At 41.1% G+C, this 22,071-nt stretch overlaps 1 protein-coding gene across 1 annotated transcript in view; it reads left to right on the top strand.

Annotated features, from left to right (window-relative positions):
• Window positions 1–268: 268 nt before the first annotated feature.
• LOC126366848 (serine/arginine repetitive matrix protein 2) overlaps window positions 269–22,071 on the top strand; it is a 53,088-nt gene continuing 31,285 nt past the window's right edge. The window contains exons 1-2 of the mRNA XM_050010179.1: window positions 269–495; window positions 15,215–15,317. Of these exons, the coding sequence (XP_049866136.1) occupies window positions 15,220–15,317 (98 nt within the window). The 5' untranslated portion in view covers window positions 269–495; window positions 15,215–15,219. The remainder of the gene's footprint in view (window positions 496–15,214; window positions 15,318–22,071) is intronic.

Raw genomic sequence — 22,071 nt, 5'->3', positions numbered from 1 at the left:
TAGAGCATACTCCACCACGCTGCTCTGAACTGTGGGTTGGTAGGCCTCAAAATAGTTTTGCAAAGTTTGCCAATGAACTAAGAAAAAAGTTTTCTATAAAGTTTGGTTTGATAAGACTTCCGATGCAGTAGCGCCATCTACACTATGTCGTTATAACTAATTGATAAGTACCAACAGATGTCGCTAGTAGGATTCTAAAGCATGTCTTATAGTGTTAGTATCTAAAAATAACACCAGAGTTCGTTCAAAGCGCTATTTTTAGTTTTTTTAGACATTTGACAAAAAAGATGGCAGCGATTGCCGACTGTTGTCCTTCGGATTTATTGCGAAAATGGCGCATTATGTGATATTTTCACATAATATAATAATTATAAGTGGAAATTTGTGTAGTGCTGCTTTGTGATGGTGTGTTATTTTACATGAATGACAGTGTTAATCGTGTGTAAATAGGACTGCGACTTTCGTCTGGATATTGGATTACACATAAAATCTCAGGTATTTACACTTCCTACGCACAATTTAGTGTCTTTTTATTAATTTTTGCATGCTCACGATGTTCAACTTACTGTACACTACGTAGAATATAAGGAATTACTAGGAATATTACATAATTTAGTAGTGGTTGTCAACTTTAGCCTGAAGTACATTTTTCATGAAAAGTGCAGTAGGTATACCTATGTACTATATTTTTGATACCATATGTTATGATTATAAAGATATGAGAACTAGCTTATAAACCAATCGCTCAGCGACAGCAGTCGTAGCCACGGCACGGCGGCTGTTAGCATGACATCAGCAGGCATACTTGCTGCTGTAAACTTACCATCATGATTCATCATGCAAGACTGCCTTCACCTCTAATCCCATTGTCATAAGGTTGATATCTAGTAAAAAAAATAAAAACATTGCCTGCAAATAGGTCAGAGAAGGTAAAACAATTTTATAATAAAACAATTTTATCATTCTTATTACCTATTTTCAGGCACAGGAAAATATTTTTATTACAAGTTGATTTATAAATAGTCATAAACGGTAGGTTTTTCCTTAAACAAACTCCATTCTGGTTGGTTAGAAGCAAAACTTCTCTATACACATTTATTGCAGCATAAATTAAATATTTTACAAGTGATCTATTATTATGAAGGATTACAATGGCCTTCTGTGCTAGAAAGTGGAGTTGTGTTCTTAATGCATTGTTGTAAAGATAAAATGATTGCTAGGTTAGATTGTTAGATAATTATAAGAAAAAAAAATATAACAGCATTAAGTGAATGTTAAAATTATATTACAATTATTCTAATATCCTGTCTTCTTTAATTAATTATAAAATAAATAAGTGGAACAAATGACTTACACAAAATTATATTTAATTTTGGTTACTTGTGGCTCTACGCACCCCATTAGGGATTATGGGCATGAAAATATGCAGTTTAATTCCACAGGCATGTGTTCTAAGTGATTGCCAAGGAACCTCTGAGCCATCCTTAATATCCCAGTAGAATATTTGATATTAGGTAGGGATCTAGGTAGGTACCTTTATTGTCATTTGATAGTAAGCGTAATTTATTGTTTTTGTATTTATTTAAATGCTGGACTATCTGTATTAGCAATAATCTTCCTTCCAAGGAATTACGGGCATGTATATGTAATAATAAATATAGGTACCTTAGGTTGTAAGGCCCGTTGCCCTTTAAAATTTAAATCCCATTGTTTAAGTATTGTGTCTAAAAATCTGGGCCTTATGAGAATAAGTACCAATAAAATGATAAAATAAAAATTAACAACTTAAATTTATTACAGTATTTTCCAGTAGGTATTTGTTATTGTTTTAATAACTAATAAACTTAAATACCGATTCAAATTCTTTAAATAATTATTATTAAAATAATTTTAATAATCAATATTAAATGATTTTAATCATAGATAAAAGTAAACAAAAAATCTACCTTACTGTTATGTGATCTTAATTTATTATAGTAACCCTAAAATATTAGCCAATTGATATCATCACAGAATATAATGTGCAAAATAATTGTCTGTATTGTAACAAATATGGGGAAAATTCAATTATTTTTTTAGAGTTAGGTACCTTCAATCTGTTTACAGATGACTATCTGATGATTGTCTGACTACTGGGAATAGTTAATCAATATGTTTTGATATCATTTCATGATAATTGATATCACACAGGTTCCAAGATTCATGCCTAGACAATGGCAATTAAGATCACCCCCTGTTAATTATTTTTTATTTTATGTTTATGTGTTATATAGGACTTAAGCATTGATACACCTCTGTCTATCCCTTCGGAGTTACAGGTGTGGTGCTATAATGGAGCTGTTAGTATAATACGTTTCTATTAGAATTAAATCATTAACATAAACAAATTGTATATATTTTTACTATCATACCCCAATGCATACTTTAAGAAGTGCAAACATTACACCTTAGAAGTATGAATTTATTCATAAAACTTCCCACAAAGTGTCTGAAAATGATGAAATGTTTTCTAGTATTTCCGTCCTTGGCTAATTGGAGAGTTTTTTCTAATTATAACAAGTAAAGTAGGTCTCTAGTGTTTCTTGGTAGCACCCTAAATCTGTGAATATTACCACTGTGACACAGATAGATGACTAAGTCAAGTTAGTTAACTTTTGTTTATTTATAAATAAACTAGTATTTTGAACAACAGAAATCATATGATTTCAAAACTATTGGATTGTATAAAAAATAAAATTAGAAAAGTGGCTGGTGGAATCTAAGAGAATGAAATATTTGTGACTGATGCCCTACTTCTTAGTTCAAGTCTTTTGAAAGTTGATTTTTACAATTTTAATGTTTAAAATCTGAATGTTATTATACCATAACACACCACCCACCTATATACTATGTTGCTCTTCTAATAACAAAAGGTGTCATTAAAAAATATACATTTTCATCAATCATGCAGTTTTATCAATGTTATTTTGGTACACTGAAGTAGAATAAAACTAATCCATACTTAATATAATATTGTAAATGCTTAAAAAGTAACCTTCTCTTTGTTACCTTTTCATGGCTAAATTTTGTCGCAAGATTATGTAGATTGAAAATCGAAAACCAAATGCTAGGGTACTTTCCGAGGTCTGTGTGTATTTACCTCGATAATGTCGTTAAACTGGGTGGAAAACCAGTCCTTAAATGAAAAAGAATAACCTAAGCATGGTATGCATACCTACCTATCCCTAACTATTTTACGTAAGACTGTAAACCATTAAACATCTTGTAATTAGAGTTTTATTACTAAAAATCGGTGTCTGCGCAAACGTTTGTTTACTTGAAGCTCAGACTGATCCAATTTCTGGAGAATTTAGTTCATCCGTCGTAGTTTTAAAAGCCAATCGTCAAGGCATCTTGCAAGATATGAGAATTTTGGAGCAGTTGATATAATGGAGCCGATAGTTACGTATACAGTTTGTGCGTCAGCATTGTATTTCAACATAAGATAAACCATTAACCATTCATCGCAAGCCCGTGTGACAAGACCGGACCATAGTCGTCGCATTTACTAATAGGTGCAATTTCTGCGTCCTTCAAGGTTAAATCCTGATCACTGAATTCAGAGGTCAATTTATCTTTACAATAGTATCACAATTGGCTGTTATAACCATAGGTATTCTAGGTTGATCTTTACGTTACCAACCTTACGTATCAGCTGTATCATATAACTTGATTTAGCAGGATTCTTCTGTAGAGCACATCATTATTTGGACGTAAGTAGTTTTTCATAGGATTATCGGATTTCCGGTTTTGGCTACTATTTCGTAAAAGTTTTTTACCTTATAGGTTAAATTTTAAAGATGAAGATATATTTTACCACGTGATTCCACTTGAGCGGTTTGAAAACATATTTTAGATATTGCTACTGGCCACAGGCTATCACTTGTTGATCTGGCCATCTTCCAAACTAAAGCATTCTGTCAGTGGATTGATGGCGCACATTAGTTTACATGATTTGATGTTTAATGTTGCTAATCACGTGTTGTACATCTAAGCCTGTTATAATTCCACTGCAGTCTTGAACTTTTAATCGTTTTAATATCAACGCTGTTCCACCGACCCGGTTGATTGAGAGGAAGCCTAAACCCAGCAGTGTGAGACGTCTATGATTCAGGCTATTTGTTTTGGTTAGGTGGATGATCTCAAGACATCATTCGTAGGAGCACCAATGAAACCAGATCCTGATTGTATTGAGATCTTGCAATTCATCTGTTTCTTCTACAAATACCTATTATATTGGTAACGCGTAGTTTTATCGGGTGAGAGCCTTCAGCTCCCCCCATTTGTCCGGCCAAGTATTGGGTGAGAGCCTTCAGCGCTCCCCATTTGTCCGGCCAAGTAGTGCCATCTGCGGAAAATCTACAATAAGTCACGTCAAAAAAAAAGGTAACGCGTAGTGATGTCTCCACTGCCGCGCCGTGTCTCTAGTAGACATACATTTCATGCCAGGTTCAACGTCCTGAATAAGTGACGAAAGTTCGAAGCAGTTCATGGGTTGTTAATAAAATATTTACTTTCGAGCGAATTCAAAGTTGTGATATTCCATGTGACGATACGCAACACTTGCCTATTCTACTCACAATCATGATTTAGGGCAAAATGCAGCGTTGAGTCAGCTGTGTGGAATTATGTTCTATTTTCGTTACATTCATCGGCCCCAAACTCTAAACTCTGCCAAATTATAAGTTTTACGACAAAAATATGCAAGCTACTGCGTCATAACTACGCGCTGTTTATGATAACCGCAGGTCTAGACTAGTTACAAAATGACACGCAGTTATTCACTGCTCGATATCCTGAGAATACTGTTTTTTCTTTGGATAATAGTCCGTTTGGGTTTGATCATTCTACTGGTTCATGGCGAGTTCGTGCTAAAGTGCAGATTTGTCATGTTTGCGTAGACTACGTCTTTTGTAAAGAGTTTTTCACAACAAAGCTTTGGCGGCCAGCGGCACGGTCACGATGAGAAGTTCTCGGAAATGTTCTGATGAAAAAGTGATAATAAAGGTTTCGTAAACTTCAATAATATAGATGAGGGATTCCCTTATGGCAGTGGGAATCGTAGGCAAGTGCGAATAGTTGATTGGAGGTTATTCAACTGGTGGTGGACAGAAATAGCGCGATCGCTCGCGGCTTCTCCCGCTTGCCGAGCGGAGTGATGACGCCCCGGACCGACTATGCTTCCGGGATACACTCAGAATTGGCCCACTGTACCATCGTTAAAAGCGTACTATGACGCTCGAGCTGTCGTTATTTGTTATGTTCCTTATACTCTACCCCTGGGCCCGCCAACGTCAGTCGTCAATCGTGAAATTTATCTACGTTTAAAATATTAACCACTTTATAATATACCTTTTTGATATTTAACCAATAGCTAAAACACTTGTGAAAATACTGATTTCTCGTCCTGTAAAAGTCCGGATGTGACAGATGATTCAATCTGCTTTTTGCTAGAATACCTTTAAAATTAATCACGCTTGTTACAATAAAGCTGGCCGATGCACGTGTAGTGACGGCATGTTGTGATGTGGGGTTTAATGTGTTGCGTTTATGTGAGTGAGGTTGTGGTGCCGGGCGGAGACGGCGGCGCGGCTTCGTGCCTGCGGGCCGGTCGCCCTCGCCGGGATATTTATAGAGGCGCCGAGACGCCGGCCCCACACTATACCACATGTTAATTGGCTACTTACACCGATTTTTTCTGAACGTGACCGTTCACACTACGCCAATGCCATCCCGACCGGCCGTGGAGATTCCGACCGACAAACATTGACACCTATATAACTGGCCTAGATGTAGAAGGACTGTGAGACATTCTCTGCGTCGAGCGGCCGTCCCGAACGGTCGTTTGTTCAGAGGTCCCGAGCTGCGCCCCGCAGCTCCCCGCGCTGCGCCCCGCAGCCCCCCGCGCTGCGCCTCGCAGCCCCCCGCCGCGCGCCCCGCGCCCCGTGCCGCCATTGTCTGCCGGCTACCTGCTGGCGTGACCCTGCCGCCATTCATTGAGTCAACAATAGTTCTTCTCAGAACTTGCTGGCTTATCTAAGTTTCAAGGATAAAATAACGACTGTTATTTTACAGTTGCATCGATTTTAATTTTAAAACCACAGTTTCGTGGTCCTCAGTGGATACCTTGCGGTGTTAACTAAGCTGAGTGGGACGTGGCCCTGGGGCGTCCGCTTGCCTCACTTTGAGGCAGGCACATTACCCGGACGGGGCTAGAACCACCGGCCTTGGGGTCTACCCTAGTCGACCCTAGCTGTCACCCGGGGTAGAGTGACCAATCTCTACCCCTTATATTTTTCTCTTCGTGTTTCGGGGTGTAAAAACCCTCCGCACTTAGAGCATAGGAACCCTCTTGCACAATAAGATCGGCAAAGGGATACCAGCTTAGGGCACACCACAAGCACACATCTTCTTTGTTAACCCCAAGCAAAGAGGCAAAACTCACTCTTACACACCCTCGAGCAATCCCACTCGAGTTGCGAAAGTTAGCGAGCGATCGCCTCAGAGTTTCTTGCGCCGCTTATTCTCTGAGGAACGCTTTTGCGAAGCGGTAGTAATTATTATATAGCAGATTGGCCGTCCCTTAAAAATGGCCGACAGCTCCGAGCTGTGGGCCGAAATCGGTAAAATAATTTTGACGCATATCCTAGCGGATAAAAGCAGCGCGCTTTACGCTGAGATATGCCGATTAGTACCGCAAGTTGCGGCGTTAACCTTGCCTTCCGCGCCCCGCGTTGACAGTGCTCGTTCCGACCGCGCGTCGTCACCCTGTCTCCCCGCGACCCCCGGCCCCGCCGCGTCTCTCGCGTCGCTTCCCGGCACTGCCCGGCCTACTGCGTCTGCCCACCCCGCCGCGTCTCTTGCATTGTCCCAATCGCGCGCGTCTTCCCCTTCCCCTGCTACCCTCCTCGCCGGTGACGATGAGGAATCGTGCGATGTTCTTATGGACGTTGCCGAGTCCGATTCGTCGTCGGAGTGTGTGGAGTCGTCCTCTTCGGAGGACATATTCACGCTCGTGGAGGGCCGTAAGGGAAAACGAGCCCGCCGTCACCGCGAATCTGAGCCTGCTAAGGTCCAAAAGACGTCCTCGGGAACGTCGATTCCCTCTTCCATCCCCGAGGCCCGTAAGGCCAGCCCTAGCCCTTCCAGCCCTTCTAAGGCTCTCAATTGTAAGAGTGCCATCAGCGGCACTCAAGTACAAAAAGGTCCCACCCCTCCGCCCTTGTATATGAGGGACAAAAATAGGTGGAACGAAGTCTCCCTTCGGGCGAAAGAGGAGAACATCGTAATCACCAGCGCCCGCACGACCCAAGATGGGATCAAAATTCAAGTCCCGTCATCTTCTGAGCATAGAAAGCTCACTACAATTCTGAAAGGTAGAGGAATACAATTCCATACCTACGCCCTCCCGGAGGAACGTATCCTCCGTATCATCATAAAGGGAATCCCTAAGGAGTGGGAAACCACTCTTGTTAAGGAGGACCTTGTTAACAACGGTTTTCCGGTGCTTGAGGTGCACCGTATGCATCGCGGTCGTGGCCAGGTCCCGTATGACATGGTCACAGTCATATTAGAAAGGACAGATGAGGGCAAGAAGATCTTCAACCTGAAGACTTGTTGCGGTCTATCTAGCCTTAAAGTCGAAACTCCCCATAAGGGAGGCCCCCCAACGCAGTGTCATAGATGCCAACTTTACGGGCATTCTAGTAGGCATTGCCATGCCAAGCCTAGGTGCGTAAAGTGCCTAGGGGATCACGCTACCTCGGATTGCCTTAGAGGCAAAAACGAGGTAGAACCCCCTAGCTGTGTGCTGTGTGGTCAGCAAGGTCATCCTGCGAACTATCGCGGATGCACCAAGGCTCCACGCACCCACCACAAGGTAGCCCAACGAAGGGCAGCCCGCGCTGCAGCTTCCCAACCCGGCCCCACTAAAGCCCATATGGCCCCTTCCTCGCACTCTACTCGCGATTTCCCGGCTCTGCCACTCACGCAGACCAAACTCGCGCCGCAGCGTCCATCCGCATGGACTCGTCCCCCGGCAATCGTCCGACCCACAAATCCGCCCCGCGCCCAACCTAGTAGCAATTTAGGTATTCCTGCAGCCTCTCTCGTGCCTCGTCCGGTTCCTGCGATGGCCCCTCAGGCCTCTGCATTTCCTGTCAACCAGTTTAGGGAATTTAGTATTCTCTTTAAGTCGGCCCTTAGTCAACTTGACAGTTTATTAGACTCCCTGTCCCAATTTAAAGCCTAATAATGGATTGTACGAATAAAAGTAGAGTCAAACCGCGTTCCCTTACAATAGGTTTTTTCAATGCTGATGGCATCTTAGGTCAACGTGCAGAGATTCACGAGTTTGTAAAACATCATCAGGTAGATATTTTATTAGTGCAGGAATCTTTCCTCAAACCCTCTAACCGCGACCCCAAGATGGCAAATTATAATCTAGTGCGAAACGACAGGACCTGTGCGCCCAAAGGGGGCACTCTCATTTATTATAAAAAGTCACTTCACTGTATCCCCATAGACCCACCTGACCTCACTGACATTGAGGCTTCGATCTGTCGAGTAGGCATGACAGGACATCAGCCGATCACATTAGTGTCGGCTTATCTATCTCCTAATAACTCTAAGAGGTTACTTAGAAGTGACCTCGAAGCCCTCTTTAATCTCAGTAATTCAGTCATAATTGCAGGCGATCTTAACGCTAAACATCTTTCTTGGAGTTGCTTAACAACAAACACAAGAGGCAGGGTATTAGAAACTCTAGCCGAGCCCCTCTATTATGATATAATAACACCATTGCAGCCCACTAGATATCCCCCTGACTTGAACCACAGACCAGAAATACTCGACTTGGCGCTTCTAAAGAACATAAACTTACGTTTATGTTCTATAGAAGTACTACACGAGTTACAATCCGACCACCGACCTGTTATATTAAAACTAGGCTCCCGTTTAGACGCCCCTGATAATCCAGCACCCCCTAAGACAGTGCTGGACTGGGAGAAGGTGGCCGAAGGCCTCCAGTCTTCCAGTTCAGTGTACTTAGATAGTATCCCAGTAGAAATAACCTCCTTAGAGGAGGCCTCGACAGCTATTAACTCCCTCACGGATCACGTGAGGTCGGTTTTGAACGAAAGTTCAAAACAGGTTCCGGAGATGGAAGACCATCGCTGGAAACTGCCTACCGACATCCGTGATCTGCTAACGGAGAAAAACGCAGCCACCCGCGCATATGATTCCAATCGCACCGAGGAATGTCGCCGTCATTTGCGTCTCTTGCAGCATACTGTAAGAAAACGTATTAATGACATGCGACAGAATCGGTGGGATAATCTTTTGAGCGGCATTGAGCCCCACCACCAGGCCATCTGGCAGCTGTCTAGGTCTCTTCAAAAGGATACGGTTGTTCCTACTCCCCCTCTCAATAGGCCTAACCAACCCCCCGCTTTCGACGATGACGAAAAAGCCGAATGCCTTGCCGACAGTCTCGAAGCCCAATGCTCGCCCAGCACTCTCCCTATCGATCGTAGGCACCTCTCGACGGTGAACTCTGAAGTTCAGCGTAGGGCTTCTGTACCTCCCACAGATCCTCCTCTTCCACAGGTAACTGAGGAAGAGGTCCTAGGTATTATCAAAAGATTTCATACCCGAAAAGCCCCTGGCTCAGACGGTATCACGAATCGTGTCCTTAAAAACTTCGGTGCTCCCCTCATCTGCTTACTAACGGCAATATTCAACGTCGCCTTGAGCAACTGCGTCTTTCCACAGCAGTGGAAAGAAGCAATTGTAATTGGTATACCAAAGCCTGGGAAACCTAAAAACGAACCTTCGAGTTACCGCCCCATAAGTCTCCTCAATTCCATGGGGAAGGTTTATGAGCGGCTCATATTTGCTAGATTACGGGACTACGCCGAATCCAATAGTCTTATTCCACCAGAGCAGTTTGGTTTTAGAACCAAACACTCCTGCGTTCAACAAGTGCACCGTATTGTTGAACATATCTCTAGTAGATTAAACTTAAAAAAACCTGTCGCTACGGGAGCGCTCTTCTTCGATGTGGCGAAAGCGTTCGACAAAGTCTGGCACAACGGCTTGATCTACAAGCTTTATTCACTGGGAGTGCCAGACCGTCTCGTGCACATCATACGAGACTTCCTCTCAAATCGAACCTTTCGCTACCGCGTGGAGGGGACGCTCTCGTCACCGCACCCGATACATGCCGGAGTCCCACAAGGCTCCGTCCTCTCCCCTTTACTATTTTCATTATATACTAGTGACATTCCCAAATCCCCTAATACCGAATTAGCTTTATTTGCGGATGATACAGCCATCTATTCTTCGTGCCGTGGTCGAGTTATGATGACCGGAATCCTCCAACGCGCGGCCAATGCCTTGGGCAAGTGGTTTCGCAAATGGAGAATCGAGGTAAACCCGGAGAAAAGTGCAGCAGTGTACTTTTCAAAGGGCTATTATAACACGCCACGGTCACGCCGTCAACTTAAAATCATTAAGATGTTTGGCAAGCCGATCCCTTGGGAGGAGCAAGTCAAATATCTCGGCGTAGTCTTAGATAGACGTCTTACTTTCAAGGCCCATATCAAACGTGTGCGCGATCGCGCCGCGTTTGTAATGGGCCGTCTTCATTGTCTCCTTAACAAGCGAAGTAAATTGTCCCTTAGGAATAAGGTGAAAATCTACACGACTTGCATCCGTCCGATCATGACCTATGCAGGGGTAGTTTTCGCTCATGCGAGTCCCTCTCAAATCCACCGTCTACAGGTAATACAAAATCGTTTCATGCGGAAAGCCACGGGAGCTCCGTGGTTCCTTCGCAATGAAAATCTGCACATTGACCTAGGTCTGCCAACCATTGCCCAATGGCTCAAATTAGCTTCCAAACGTTTTTTCGATTCTGCTCCGCACCACCCAAATCCCCTGGTAGTTGCGGCTTCCGAGTACATTCCGCTTAGGGACGGTACTGAAAAGTATCGGCGTCCGAAGGACGTAATATACGATCCCGACGACCCGATTACTCTAGCCATAGAGGCAGCCAATCAGCTCGCGACACCAAACACTTCAGGTCCCCGATACCGACCCCGCCGGCGTGGTCGACGATTTCCCTCATTCAGCGCTTATCGCTATCGACCCACTAGGGTCGATTAATTCTTTCAAATATTTTTCCTCTCAGACGACGCCCTGAGCCGAGGTTCGCGCCCAACTGGGCACCCTCAGGCCTGTTGTCTTAAACGTTGTACCGGGTGAGAGCCTTCAGCGCTCCCCATTTGTCCGGCCAAGTAGTTAATGCCATCTGCGGCAAATCTACAATAAGTCACGTCAAAAAAAAAAAAAAAAAAAAAAAAAACTGTGAGACATTCCCGAGTATACGACGATATTGCATTATAAACGTCGACGATGATAAAACTGTACTGACGTTGACGAACTGCAGGACGCGTGTCTTGCTTGCGTCGTTGTCTCAGTAGTTTGCAATCTTAGTTAATTCGAAAAAGAATTCGGAATGGCTATAGGTTCTGCAGACGTGAGCGTACTAATCTAAATAGTCTGATGAGGTCGATACCCCGATTCTGACGTCCTTATATATATTTTCTTTCTCTCTGTTGTTCGACACACGAGTCAACGAAATGTTCTATTTTCTCCTTATATCTGAGCTAGAAACATGAATTTGATTCCGATAAGTAGTAACTTTTAGACCACGAGGCTCGTTGGCGTAGGGGCTATAATAAAACGCTGAAATCTAAATATATTTTAGAATTTGTCAAGGTGGACTAAAATAGCCAAAATTTCTAGATGCGACGGTGAGTCAATGTCGGGCATTTTAAACCGTTTTATTGTATTTGAGTGGCCAAGCGTTGGAAATTCCAAAAATGTATTTGGAATTGAAAAGTTGGGGACGTTCACAATTTGTTTTGTCAGCTTTGTAATTAAGAGGGGTGAAGAATATCATTAATCACTCGCTAATGAAAATTTACACGCGGCAGGGGCGTCAACCATGTCAAATATTAAAACAAGTTTGTTATGTTACGTACGCACACGCCTAATGCCGGTTGCAGACCGCGAGCTAAGTTAGTTTAGCTTAGCTCGCATAGATAAGGGCTTGTCTACATGACGCCCTCATCGCTTGGTTTGAGCATTCTAATATACTATTGTTTGTAGTAATTGCTAGATTCCAAGAAATCCGTAAATGAAAGTCTTAACAAATTATTATTTATCAAGATGGTAAAAACGAATTCTTATTGTGAGACTGTCGGTCTGTCTATTGCTGAATATTTCAGGATCTATTGCTACTAATATTAATTTTGTATACATAACATCAGCTCACACTAACTTCTTCTTGAATCATCCTTGCAGTAGAAACATTTATCTGAACTTGTATTGACGGTAAAAGTCTCGCCTACGCATAACAAATGAAAATTATTAGATTATTGGTATTTAGACACACTTTAAAATAGATTTCGGTCTAAATGTCACGTGAATCCTAGTTGTTCCGTGTATATTTGTGTAATGATCGCTTTATTACTGTACTTGTTCGTCATACTGGCAGCAGTGGGCGGCAGTGAACGACCGGCATAGTTGCTGCCCAAACTTACCAATAAGAAAAAATATTAATTTACATTTAGATTTATGTTCGTGATCGGGAACAATGTGACTCATGCTAAGTAATGTCAAAGACATACTTTTATGTTATGGAAATTCTGCTTTTGTTCAGAGTTCGTTCGGTAAGATTTGAATCTAATACAAACAGTATGTGTGTCCCTGGTTTTCTATTTTATGTAGTATGTATTAATAAGTGTGAATTCTAAGATTTTTGTAATTCTTCTTATTTTTAAAATAAGAAGAAATAAGAAAAAATAAACCCAGTAATCGGATACTGTGTATGTTTAGATATACACACGCTTGCGGTAGATTTTCTCTGATGCATCTGTCTGTGTCTAGCATGTTGCAAAACTAGATGTGCTTATAGCTCCTATTAAGAAGAACATTAGAGCATGCATCAGACCGTATGGTTACGATTCATTTTCATTAACACATTTATAAGTGTAGCTCTGATTGTGTTGTGTAGATAACAAGATCTTGTTTGAAATCATAATCTGGTAAAACATTTCTAGTGGTCTTAGCGAGTGTACGTTCCAACAAGCGTATTCGATACTATGAAACTTACGGCTAGGTAGCGAATGAATGAATCCTTAACGTTGATTTAGGATAAGATAGCCTTGCTAGAATACTTGCGCAGTAGTCGTAGATATTGATGTTTTATGTAGATACTCATAGCTGCAATATCGTAGGATGGAACGACTGTGTTGCCGTAGAATAGAGACCTTCAGCCTACGACGGTCGCGGTAGTTTGTGGGCGATTTGTCAACGTCGCTCTACCTTTCCGCCCGCAGCCCTCAAAAGGGTTTCACCAACTTGATACATTTCCTGTCGTTTACCCTAAATTAGTTTGGTTTGGGTTAAATTGCTTGGTTGCTTCAATTTTTTGCGAACATAAGCTCAGTCGTGATGGAAATGATTATCGGACCTAGGTCGCCGTCGCGGTCGGTACTGACGGATGGTTGTTTTTTAAAAGCTTCAATTTAGAGTTCCATGCTATGCAGTAGACCAGAAAGCTCCATCAATCCGTAGTAAAGTTTGTACTACTTGTAACTATACCATAGTATAGTGTACCGTCCTCAATGGTTGATGAGCGGTACCAGTGGCACATGTACTTACTATATACAGGCCGATGTTTCCATTGATTAATTCAGGCAATTCTATAACAGCCCTTAATGAGAAGGTGCATAACAGACTCATTGTTCCCCTCCGCTGTTTTTATTAATTATATCCTGTAATGTTATTTCAATGGGCTGTTATACCTACTTAATATACTTACTAAGATATTATAAAGACCACAGTAAAAGGCGTATAACGCTTTATATTTATGCCAATGTGCATTCCTTTCAAATTGAATAACGAAGTTGGTCGTATTAGGAGACGATTGATTCGTCGCTTGTAGTTCATGGAAGCGCAGCTGAGCAGAATTTCATCGGAAACGAGCCGTCGTGTCAGCCCATACGCGACCTGAGTATTTTTGCCTCACAATATGTAGGTGGAGATATGACATAGGTACACGTACGTACATAGGACACTTTAGTAATGACTGTTATTTCGTTTTGGAAAAAAACTCATTAGTAAAAATTAGGGGTGTTTTTCTGGTACTTTCCATATTTTTCAAAACTTTATGTGCCGAAGGAATCACACAGAATGTTTCCCACGCCTTACTTTACGGGACTGTGGTCTGAATAACCGCTTGACATTATTCGAATGTAGGATAGGTATCACGTTCCGTCTGCGGTTCCTTTCGCTTGGAATTCCACGCGTGATTAACAGATTAAAGAGTAGACCGACCCGTACAGGCCGTCGGTTTGTTTAATTAATAATAAGTAGGTATACATTTATTCTCTGGTTTTCAATTAATAAAGCAGACAATAAAGAAAAAAAGTTATGTTTTACAATACGTACGACAATAGTGGCTCTTAAATTCATGATGATGACGACAATATTGTCACATTTATAGAAACCACTTTGAAATGTCTTTGTTCAAGACGAAATGCGTACTAGTTCTACGTAGAAAAGATTCAATTATGCGTGACGAATAAATCTACATCCACTAATTTTATTAATGAAAGTAATGCAGTTAATAGTGCCCAGTGCTCTGCATACTTTCTCGCTTGGTCCAGTGGAAAGCTGTGTGAACGTGCGCGGAGTGAGCGATCACGCTGCGCCCGCGACGCGGCGCGATGCGCAGACGTCTCGCATGGTGGCGCCTCCTTGCCCCATCAGCATATTAACATGCACCGACTGCCAACTGAATAAATCACCCGGTCCCACTTGGCGGGAAAACTATTCAGTTTGCCAGCTTATAAACAACCGTGGCAGATAGTCGTTGACACCTACTCTCTCACTAACGACTCGCCAATCCTTTCTAATTAGTCGCAGCGCTCCGAAATGACTCTAGGGTGTTTCCCGAAATTGTCTCCCGGCATGTGCTTAGGTATACATGTGGTTGTAACAAACATTGTTTTATTTTACGGAAAAGTATAATTCAAGACGACTTACTAGAATTACAATGTGAATAAATCAATAAGTATTGTAAACATTTGTTTGTTTGTTACAGTGACAATGGTGGTTGGGGAGAGCAAGCGTGCCAACATCATGGACGGCATTGAGAACACAGGCGACGTGCGCCTGCACGACCACCGGCTACGGCTCAAACAGAGGTAAAACATTCAGCACTATTAAAAAGGAAATGATTTTGGAAAATAAAAGGAAAGACAAAGGAAAAGCATTGCGGAACCTAAAATATGAGTTCTGCAACTGTTTATCTGTTTGACTGTTTACAAAAGTCAAAACCAGGATTGTGGTACTGAACGTTTACGTCTATCCGTACTCCCACAGTCAATATCTCGGAAATGTGATTAAATTTTATGACACAACTTGTAGATAACGTCACTTCCATTTGCCAGTAAACGGAATACATACATACATACATAAACTCACGCCCGTAATCCCAAATGGGGTGGGCAGAGCCACAAGTAATCAAAGACAACTTGCAGCCACTGTTGATACGAAGTCCTAAGATGGAATAATAATAAAAATTGTGTTTTTGGAATAATGTTTCGAATAATTTCGATTCATTCATTCACCTACACTCGATTTTCCGAAGTCCATGGGCGTAAAGGTTGGCTTGCGTCACTCAACAAGCGTCATCACGTCGTGTAATTTCGATGATGATTCGATAGTTACTGTTATATTAGACAGCGAAAGTAAAATATATATGTATTTATTGGTGCTGCTTATTGATAATTCTCCACAAACAATCAAACGATATTGTAGTACTGGCTGGAGTCTGATAAAATATTGCCGTAGAATATCCGCAGTATCAAGACAAGACTTATCTAGATTTTAAATATAATTTTATGTTGACTGGAAAAGTTTATATGACTTGGGTTATAAGATATGCGACTTTCTATTCTGTGGTTATAAACAAATTCCTGTTTGATACATCTATCGTCAAAAAGTAGTGACGTAACATCTTCCTTAGGAGTATTGATTTTACGTAGACCGACCTGAATTTAAATCCAATAAAGATATCGTAAGGCGTTTTCACGCAGGCCTATAAAGTGGTATAACATTGCAGCAGTTATTTCCCAAACTGTTCGCTGTAAGGAGGTCGACATTTATGTATGCAGTTTGTATAGACTGGTTGGACTGGCATATTATGCATCAGAAGCAGAGTGATGTCACACCCTGGACCCTCCATAAAAAAAACACATTCTTACCGTGTTCCGCCTAACCCGTAAATGAGTAATAAATAATACCCTAGAGGGGGTGAGGTCGACGCCCGATACGAATTGGTGCGGCGCAGAGAATTACCATTCTATACGTAGTATTGTTCTTTATTGTATACTGATGTTTAATCGAATTATAAATGTCATTTACATTTATTTCCTTAAATATATTGCTTTGATTCAGTATAAAGTTTAGGTGCAAGCTTTGGTCTTCTTGTATTTCTGCTTATCTAAAAAAAATAAACGTTTTTTAAGTTTCAGATATTCTCGAACCTGTTGCCACTGATTTTGTAATTACATATCAAATTTTATTAGGTATTTAATGTTTATTTTATTGGCGCCGAACACGTTGGAATACGTTTCCTTTCAAATGGAACTTGGATTGTGAATGCCTTTGAAGCGAGGTCACTTCATTCAATTCCACTTCTGTATTGCCTACAGCATCGTGTACTGAGCACAAAATGCGCGTGGGCAGAGACCGATGCCTCTGACAGACTCATGTTATGAGAGACTAGATTATACGGATTCGTTAAAACAATGGGCGAGGTGTAAATATAATGTCAATTATCTCGTGCTATTTCAAAGGAACATTTTTTAATTGTCTTGCTTCTGGATGCTACTTCAACAACTCAAAAGCAGTAACCTCCATATTCCCTTCGAGTAATATCGACAAACCTGTACTGCGCAATTTAGGTGGACGCGTCTGTAGCGGTCTGTAAGTATACACGAGGGATATTATGTGTTCTCATAAAACACACAGTGTATTATGAAGAAGCTGTCTATGAATTTCACCTTTTATAAGATAGAAGAGTACAAACATACCTGAATTCTCCTTGTGTTTGTATTTTCTGTCTCTTTCTTACTCACCGCAAGGCGCTCCTGTCATTCTTCGTCAGGCGCATTACTTGTCAAATCATAGCGTTTAAGAATTTCGCCGCGAAATGCACGTTAAGTTTTTTCTGTGCGCAATTATAGTGTTTTAACAGTGTAAAACTATCAATATTTGGATTTTTTATGTTGGAATAGCGAGTGTCGGTGAGTACACTTTAATAATGAGCGAATCTGAGCTACGGGAGACTACCGGTGCTTCGGATGAAGACCGCGACTCTCGCCCCGCGGAGCGCCGGCAATCAACAGACGAAGAGAGCTCTTCCTCTTCTTCGGAGGATGAGGAAAGCTCTGCTTCGGTGCCTCCTAATAAGCGGAAAAAATTTAATAACTTCTCAGACCCGCGAATAGACTCGTTGATCCAACAAGTAGGGTTTATATCAGGTTATCTCACACAGTTACCGCAGTGTTTATCCGCTACTAATACTTCTCAGAGTTACATTGATCAACCGGGACCTAGTTCTAGTAGGTTTGAACAAAATCAAACACCGTTTCTCACAAATCCCACCACTCCATCAACATCCAATCTTTCTTTGGGATCTATCAAGCTAGATTTTGATGAAAAAAAGATAATACCAACAGCTGATAAGGATAGGCTTAGTGAACTTTCGCAACTGCAACAGTTTAATAGTCAGGGATGGAAAGGAATCAGGTACAAGAAAGCATTGCAATCCTATGTTGCCACTCCAGGTTTTATCGGCCTGAGGGTCAATGAAGAATTTTGTAATATCACTAAAACAAAAGACTATTTGGCATCTACTGACCAACTGTTAGCAGGAATGTCCAATAACATTTTAGAACAGAGACAATTATTGCAGTCGGGACTACAAGGTATTATTGACTGGGCTTCAGCAAACCGTAACGACTTAAATGCAACAACTTTATTTGATAAATTCACTGCTGTATTTGGTCCAGGCTCTCCTTCTTATAAGAATTTCGAAACACTTATGCAAATTACTTGTGGGAAAAGAGCAGAAAGTATTGAGATTCGTCGAGAACGCATACTAAAAGAAATTTCTAATCCAAATTTAAAAGCTATGCTCCAAAATATTCCACCCAGTTCTGAATACTTATTTGAAAAAGAGGCCCTCACTAATGTAATTCAATCTTTAGGAGGAGTTCGTTCATGGTTACAACCTATTGGGCAAACTAAACAAAAACCTACCACAGCTTCAACCAAATTTCATAACAATTACAAAAAACAAGACAATTTTGACAAAAAAGCTAAACATGAGAAAAAGAATAAGTTTAACAAAAAGCCAAATAACTTTCGTAAAGGCTTCAACACCAATGTTGGTGTTGGAGAGTCCAGTGGTAAACAAAAATGACTATTATCAGAAAGAATTCCAGGGGGGGTGCCTGAAAGATCATGTTTCAGCATGGATAGAGTTAGGAGCCAATCCATTTATACTAAAGTTAATAACGAAGGGTCGCATCCCTTTCTTAACACACCCTCCATTACAATATCCCAACAAAAATGTGATAAAAAACTTTACAACGAAAACAACACCGGACATGACTCTAATAATAAACGACCTAAAAAACAAAAAGGTATTGGAACAACCTATAGAGACCAATGCGGGTTTCCATTCGAAGATATTTCTGAGACCAAAGCCAGATGGAAGTGTCCGACCCATATTCGATCTGAGGGGTCTGAACAACCATGTGTTTACAAAACACTTCCAATTAATTTCCCAAGTAGATGTGAGGGAATTTCTTCAGAACAACGATTGGCTAGTGAAAATAGACCTACAACAGGCATATTTTCATTTGCCAATTGCTTCAAGTCACAGACGCTTTCTGCGCATAATTTACAATGGGGAAATACTGCAGTTAACGGCACTTCCATTTGGCCTGTCTTCAGCTCCACGGACTTTCGCAGCGGTTTCCAACTGGGTCGCGGAGACCCTTCGAAAAAAGGGGATGCGTCTTGTTGTTTATCTGGACGATTTTTTGATAGTCAACCAAGACCATCTCACACTAGTGGACCAGGTTGCGGAAACCTTAAGAGTCCTAGAGAACTTAGGCTGGCGCATAAATTATGGCAAGTCAGTTCTGAACCCACAACACAAACTAGAGTATCTGGGCCTAGTGTGGGATACGGAATTAAAAACAATTGCACTACCTTTAAAGAAAATACAAAAGATAAAGATGACAATAACAAAACTTTTAGAAAAAAACAACATAAATCAAAAAGAGACACAGTCTCTGTTGGGGCAACTAAACTTTGCAAATTTTACAATACCTCAGGGGAGGTTGAAATGTCGACGGATGCAAATTTTTCTCAAACAATTCAAAGGCAGACCAAGGCAGAGAAAAACTATACCCCAAAATGTACATCAAGACCTGACTTGGTGGCTAAAAAATATAAACAAAAGTTCCATTCCTCTACACAAGAGCAAGGTGACTCACTTCCTAACAACAGACGCAGCGGATGCGGGCTGGGGAGCTCACCTCAACAACCTACACTTAGCAGGAAATTGGTTACCTCAGCAACAAGGTTGGCACTCAAACAAAAAAGAACTGTATGCAGTGTACAGAGCCATAAAACTAGAACAAAAACAATTAATAAATGCTCATGTACTGATACAATCAGACAATCGAACCCTTGTTGCTTACATACGCAACAAAGGGGGTACCAAGTCGCTAAGTCTGCTGGAACTTACCACAAAACTAATGGAACTAACCGAGCAGCTCAATCTCATGCTGTCGGCCGCATACCTTCCGGGAAGGTTAAATGGAATCGCGGATCGCTTGTCGAGAAATCGACCAGTTCCAGAGTGGCACTTGTTACCCCAGGCCTCGGAGGCCATATTCGAAAAGTGGGGTGTGCCCGATATCGACCTGTTCGCGTCCAAAAAGACGGCAGTCGTCCCTCAATACGCTACGCTAGACTCCAGAGACGGGTCAGCAAACTTTTGCGACGCATTCACCCAAGTATGGAACTACCGGATAGCCTGGGTGTTTCCACCTCCCAACATGATACCAAGAGTGTTGGCTCATCTCAACGAGGCGAGGGGAACATATATCCTAATAGCACCAACGTGGCCACAGTGCTTTTGGATGGCGGACATCCAAGCACGGGCCCAAGAAGCACCAATGACGATCACCAACCTACAGAACAGCTTAATAGACCAAACGACAGGACTATGTCCACCTCAAGTGGACAAACTGGCTCTTCAAGCATGGAAAATTGGGGGTGGTCAGACAAAATAGGGCACTGGAGCTTAAATGAAAGAAACCTTTTAAATAGTAGCTGGCGAGCTTCTACTCTTACCACATACAGTGCACCTATAAATAGATGGCTAGTTTGGTGTAAAAGTCACAATGTTAATGAAAAATATCCTCAAGGGAATAATGTCGCTAGGTTCCTGGCCAAATTATATTTGGAGGATAAGCTGGCATATAAAACCATTTTACTGCACAAATCTGCAGTTGCAACATACTGTGCAAATAACGACCAAATATCTAAAAAACTTCTTCGTACATCAAATTTTAAAGGCCATTTCACATGCCAGGCCACAGCCACAGAAAGTACCAATTTGGAACACAGAAATATTATTTAACTGGCTTATAACTAATCCAAACTCGGGCTCCTTGTTTGATACGTCCAGAAGATCTGCAATTATTCTATTGCTTGCTTCCGGAAGGCGTATTCATGACTTGACACTGTTAGACATATCCCAAGAAAATGTGGAATTTTCTCAAGAACAACTAACCCTATGGCCTAAATTTGGGTCTAAAACAGATACAGGTCAAAGCAGACAGTCAGGCTGGATACTAAAGAAACATGAAAATGAAAAAATATGTCCTGTAAAACATATTCAACAACTAATTACGGTATCTGAAGCACGGAGGAGTAGTAATATTACAAGTCTATTTATTTCCATAACGGGGCAAGTGAAGCCAGCCACAAGGACGATGATCGCTGGTTGGATCAAAAGCATTTTTAGAGAGGCTGGTATTGATGCACCTCCAGGTAGCGTTCGGTCTGCAGTTGCCTCCAGGAGCTGGCTGGACAATCGACCAATCGAAGAAATCCTCAGGCGAGGTAATTGGAAATGTTCAGACACATTTACTAAATATTACCGTAGGGAGGTTAAAGAAAATGCAACTGTTAAAAATGTTGATTTACTTTATTCTAATTTTAACAGTGTTTAAAATGTTTACTCTAATTTTTGTTACATTTTCTAAATCTTTACTAATGTTAGTCACTTTATTAACTAAGAAGAAGGTATATTTTAATAAATACTTAAAGGATCTCATTATGATTATTCAAAAGAAATAATTTTATTAAGTTTAAAACTATAATACAAATTTAATTCATTGTTATTTTAATTATAATAAGTTAAGAATTGGATAAATTCACAGACTGATACTAAGCATTATTTTTGATTAAACTTGCTTTATAACTTTATAGAACAATAGTAAGTAAATAAATTAAAAAACAAGTGTTTTAATTAAATTGATATTCTATTTAATTCATTCACATAGCGTTTAAGCTTACTTCACCAGCAGATAACAAACACATCTTCATAATACACTGTGTGTTTTATGAGAACACATAATATAACTGTTTTGCATTCCAACAAAACAATTATTATGTGTGAAATAAAACACACAGTGTACACCAAAGTGCCTTGCTGGTGTATGAAGACTATGATTTGACAAGTAATGCGCCTGACGAAGAATGACAGGAGCGCCTTGCGGTGAGTAAGAAAGAGACAGAAAATACAAACACAAGGAGAATTCAGGTATGTTTGTACTCTTCTATCTTATAAAAGGTGAAATTCAT

The sequence above is a fragment of the Pectinophora gossypiella genome, chromosome 5, assembly GCF_024362695.1.
Source record: "Pectinophora gossypiella chromosome 5, ilPecGoss1.1, whole genome shotgun sequence".
Classification (NCBI taxonomy): domain Eukaryota; kingdom Metazoa; phylum Arthropoda; class Insecta; order Lepidoptera; family Gelechiidae; genus Pectinophora; species Pectinophora gossypiella.
The sequence above is the reverse complement of the archived record's forward strand: the minus strand, read 5'-3'. Positions and strand labels throughout refer to the sequence as shown.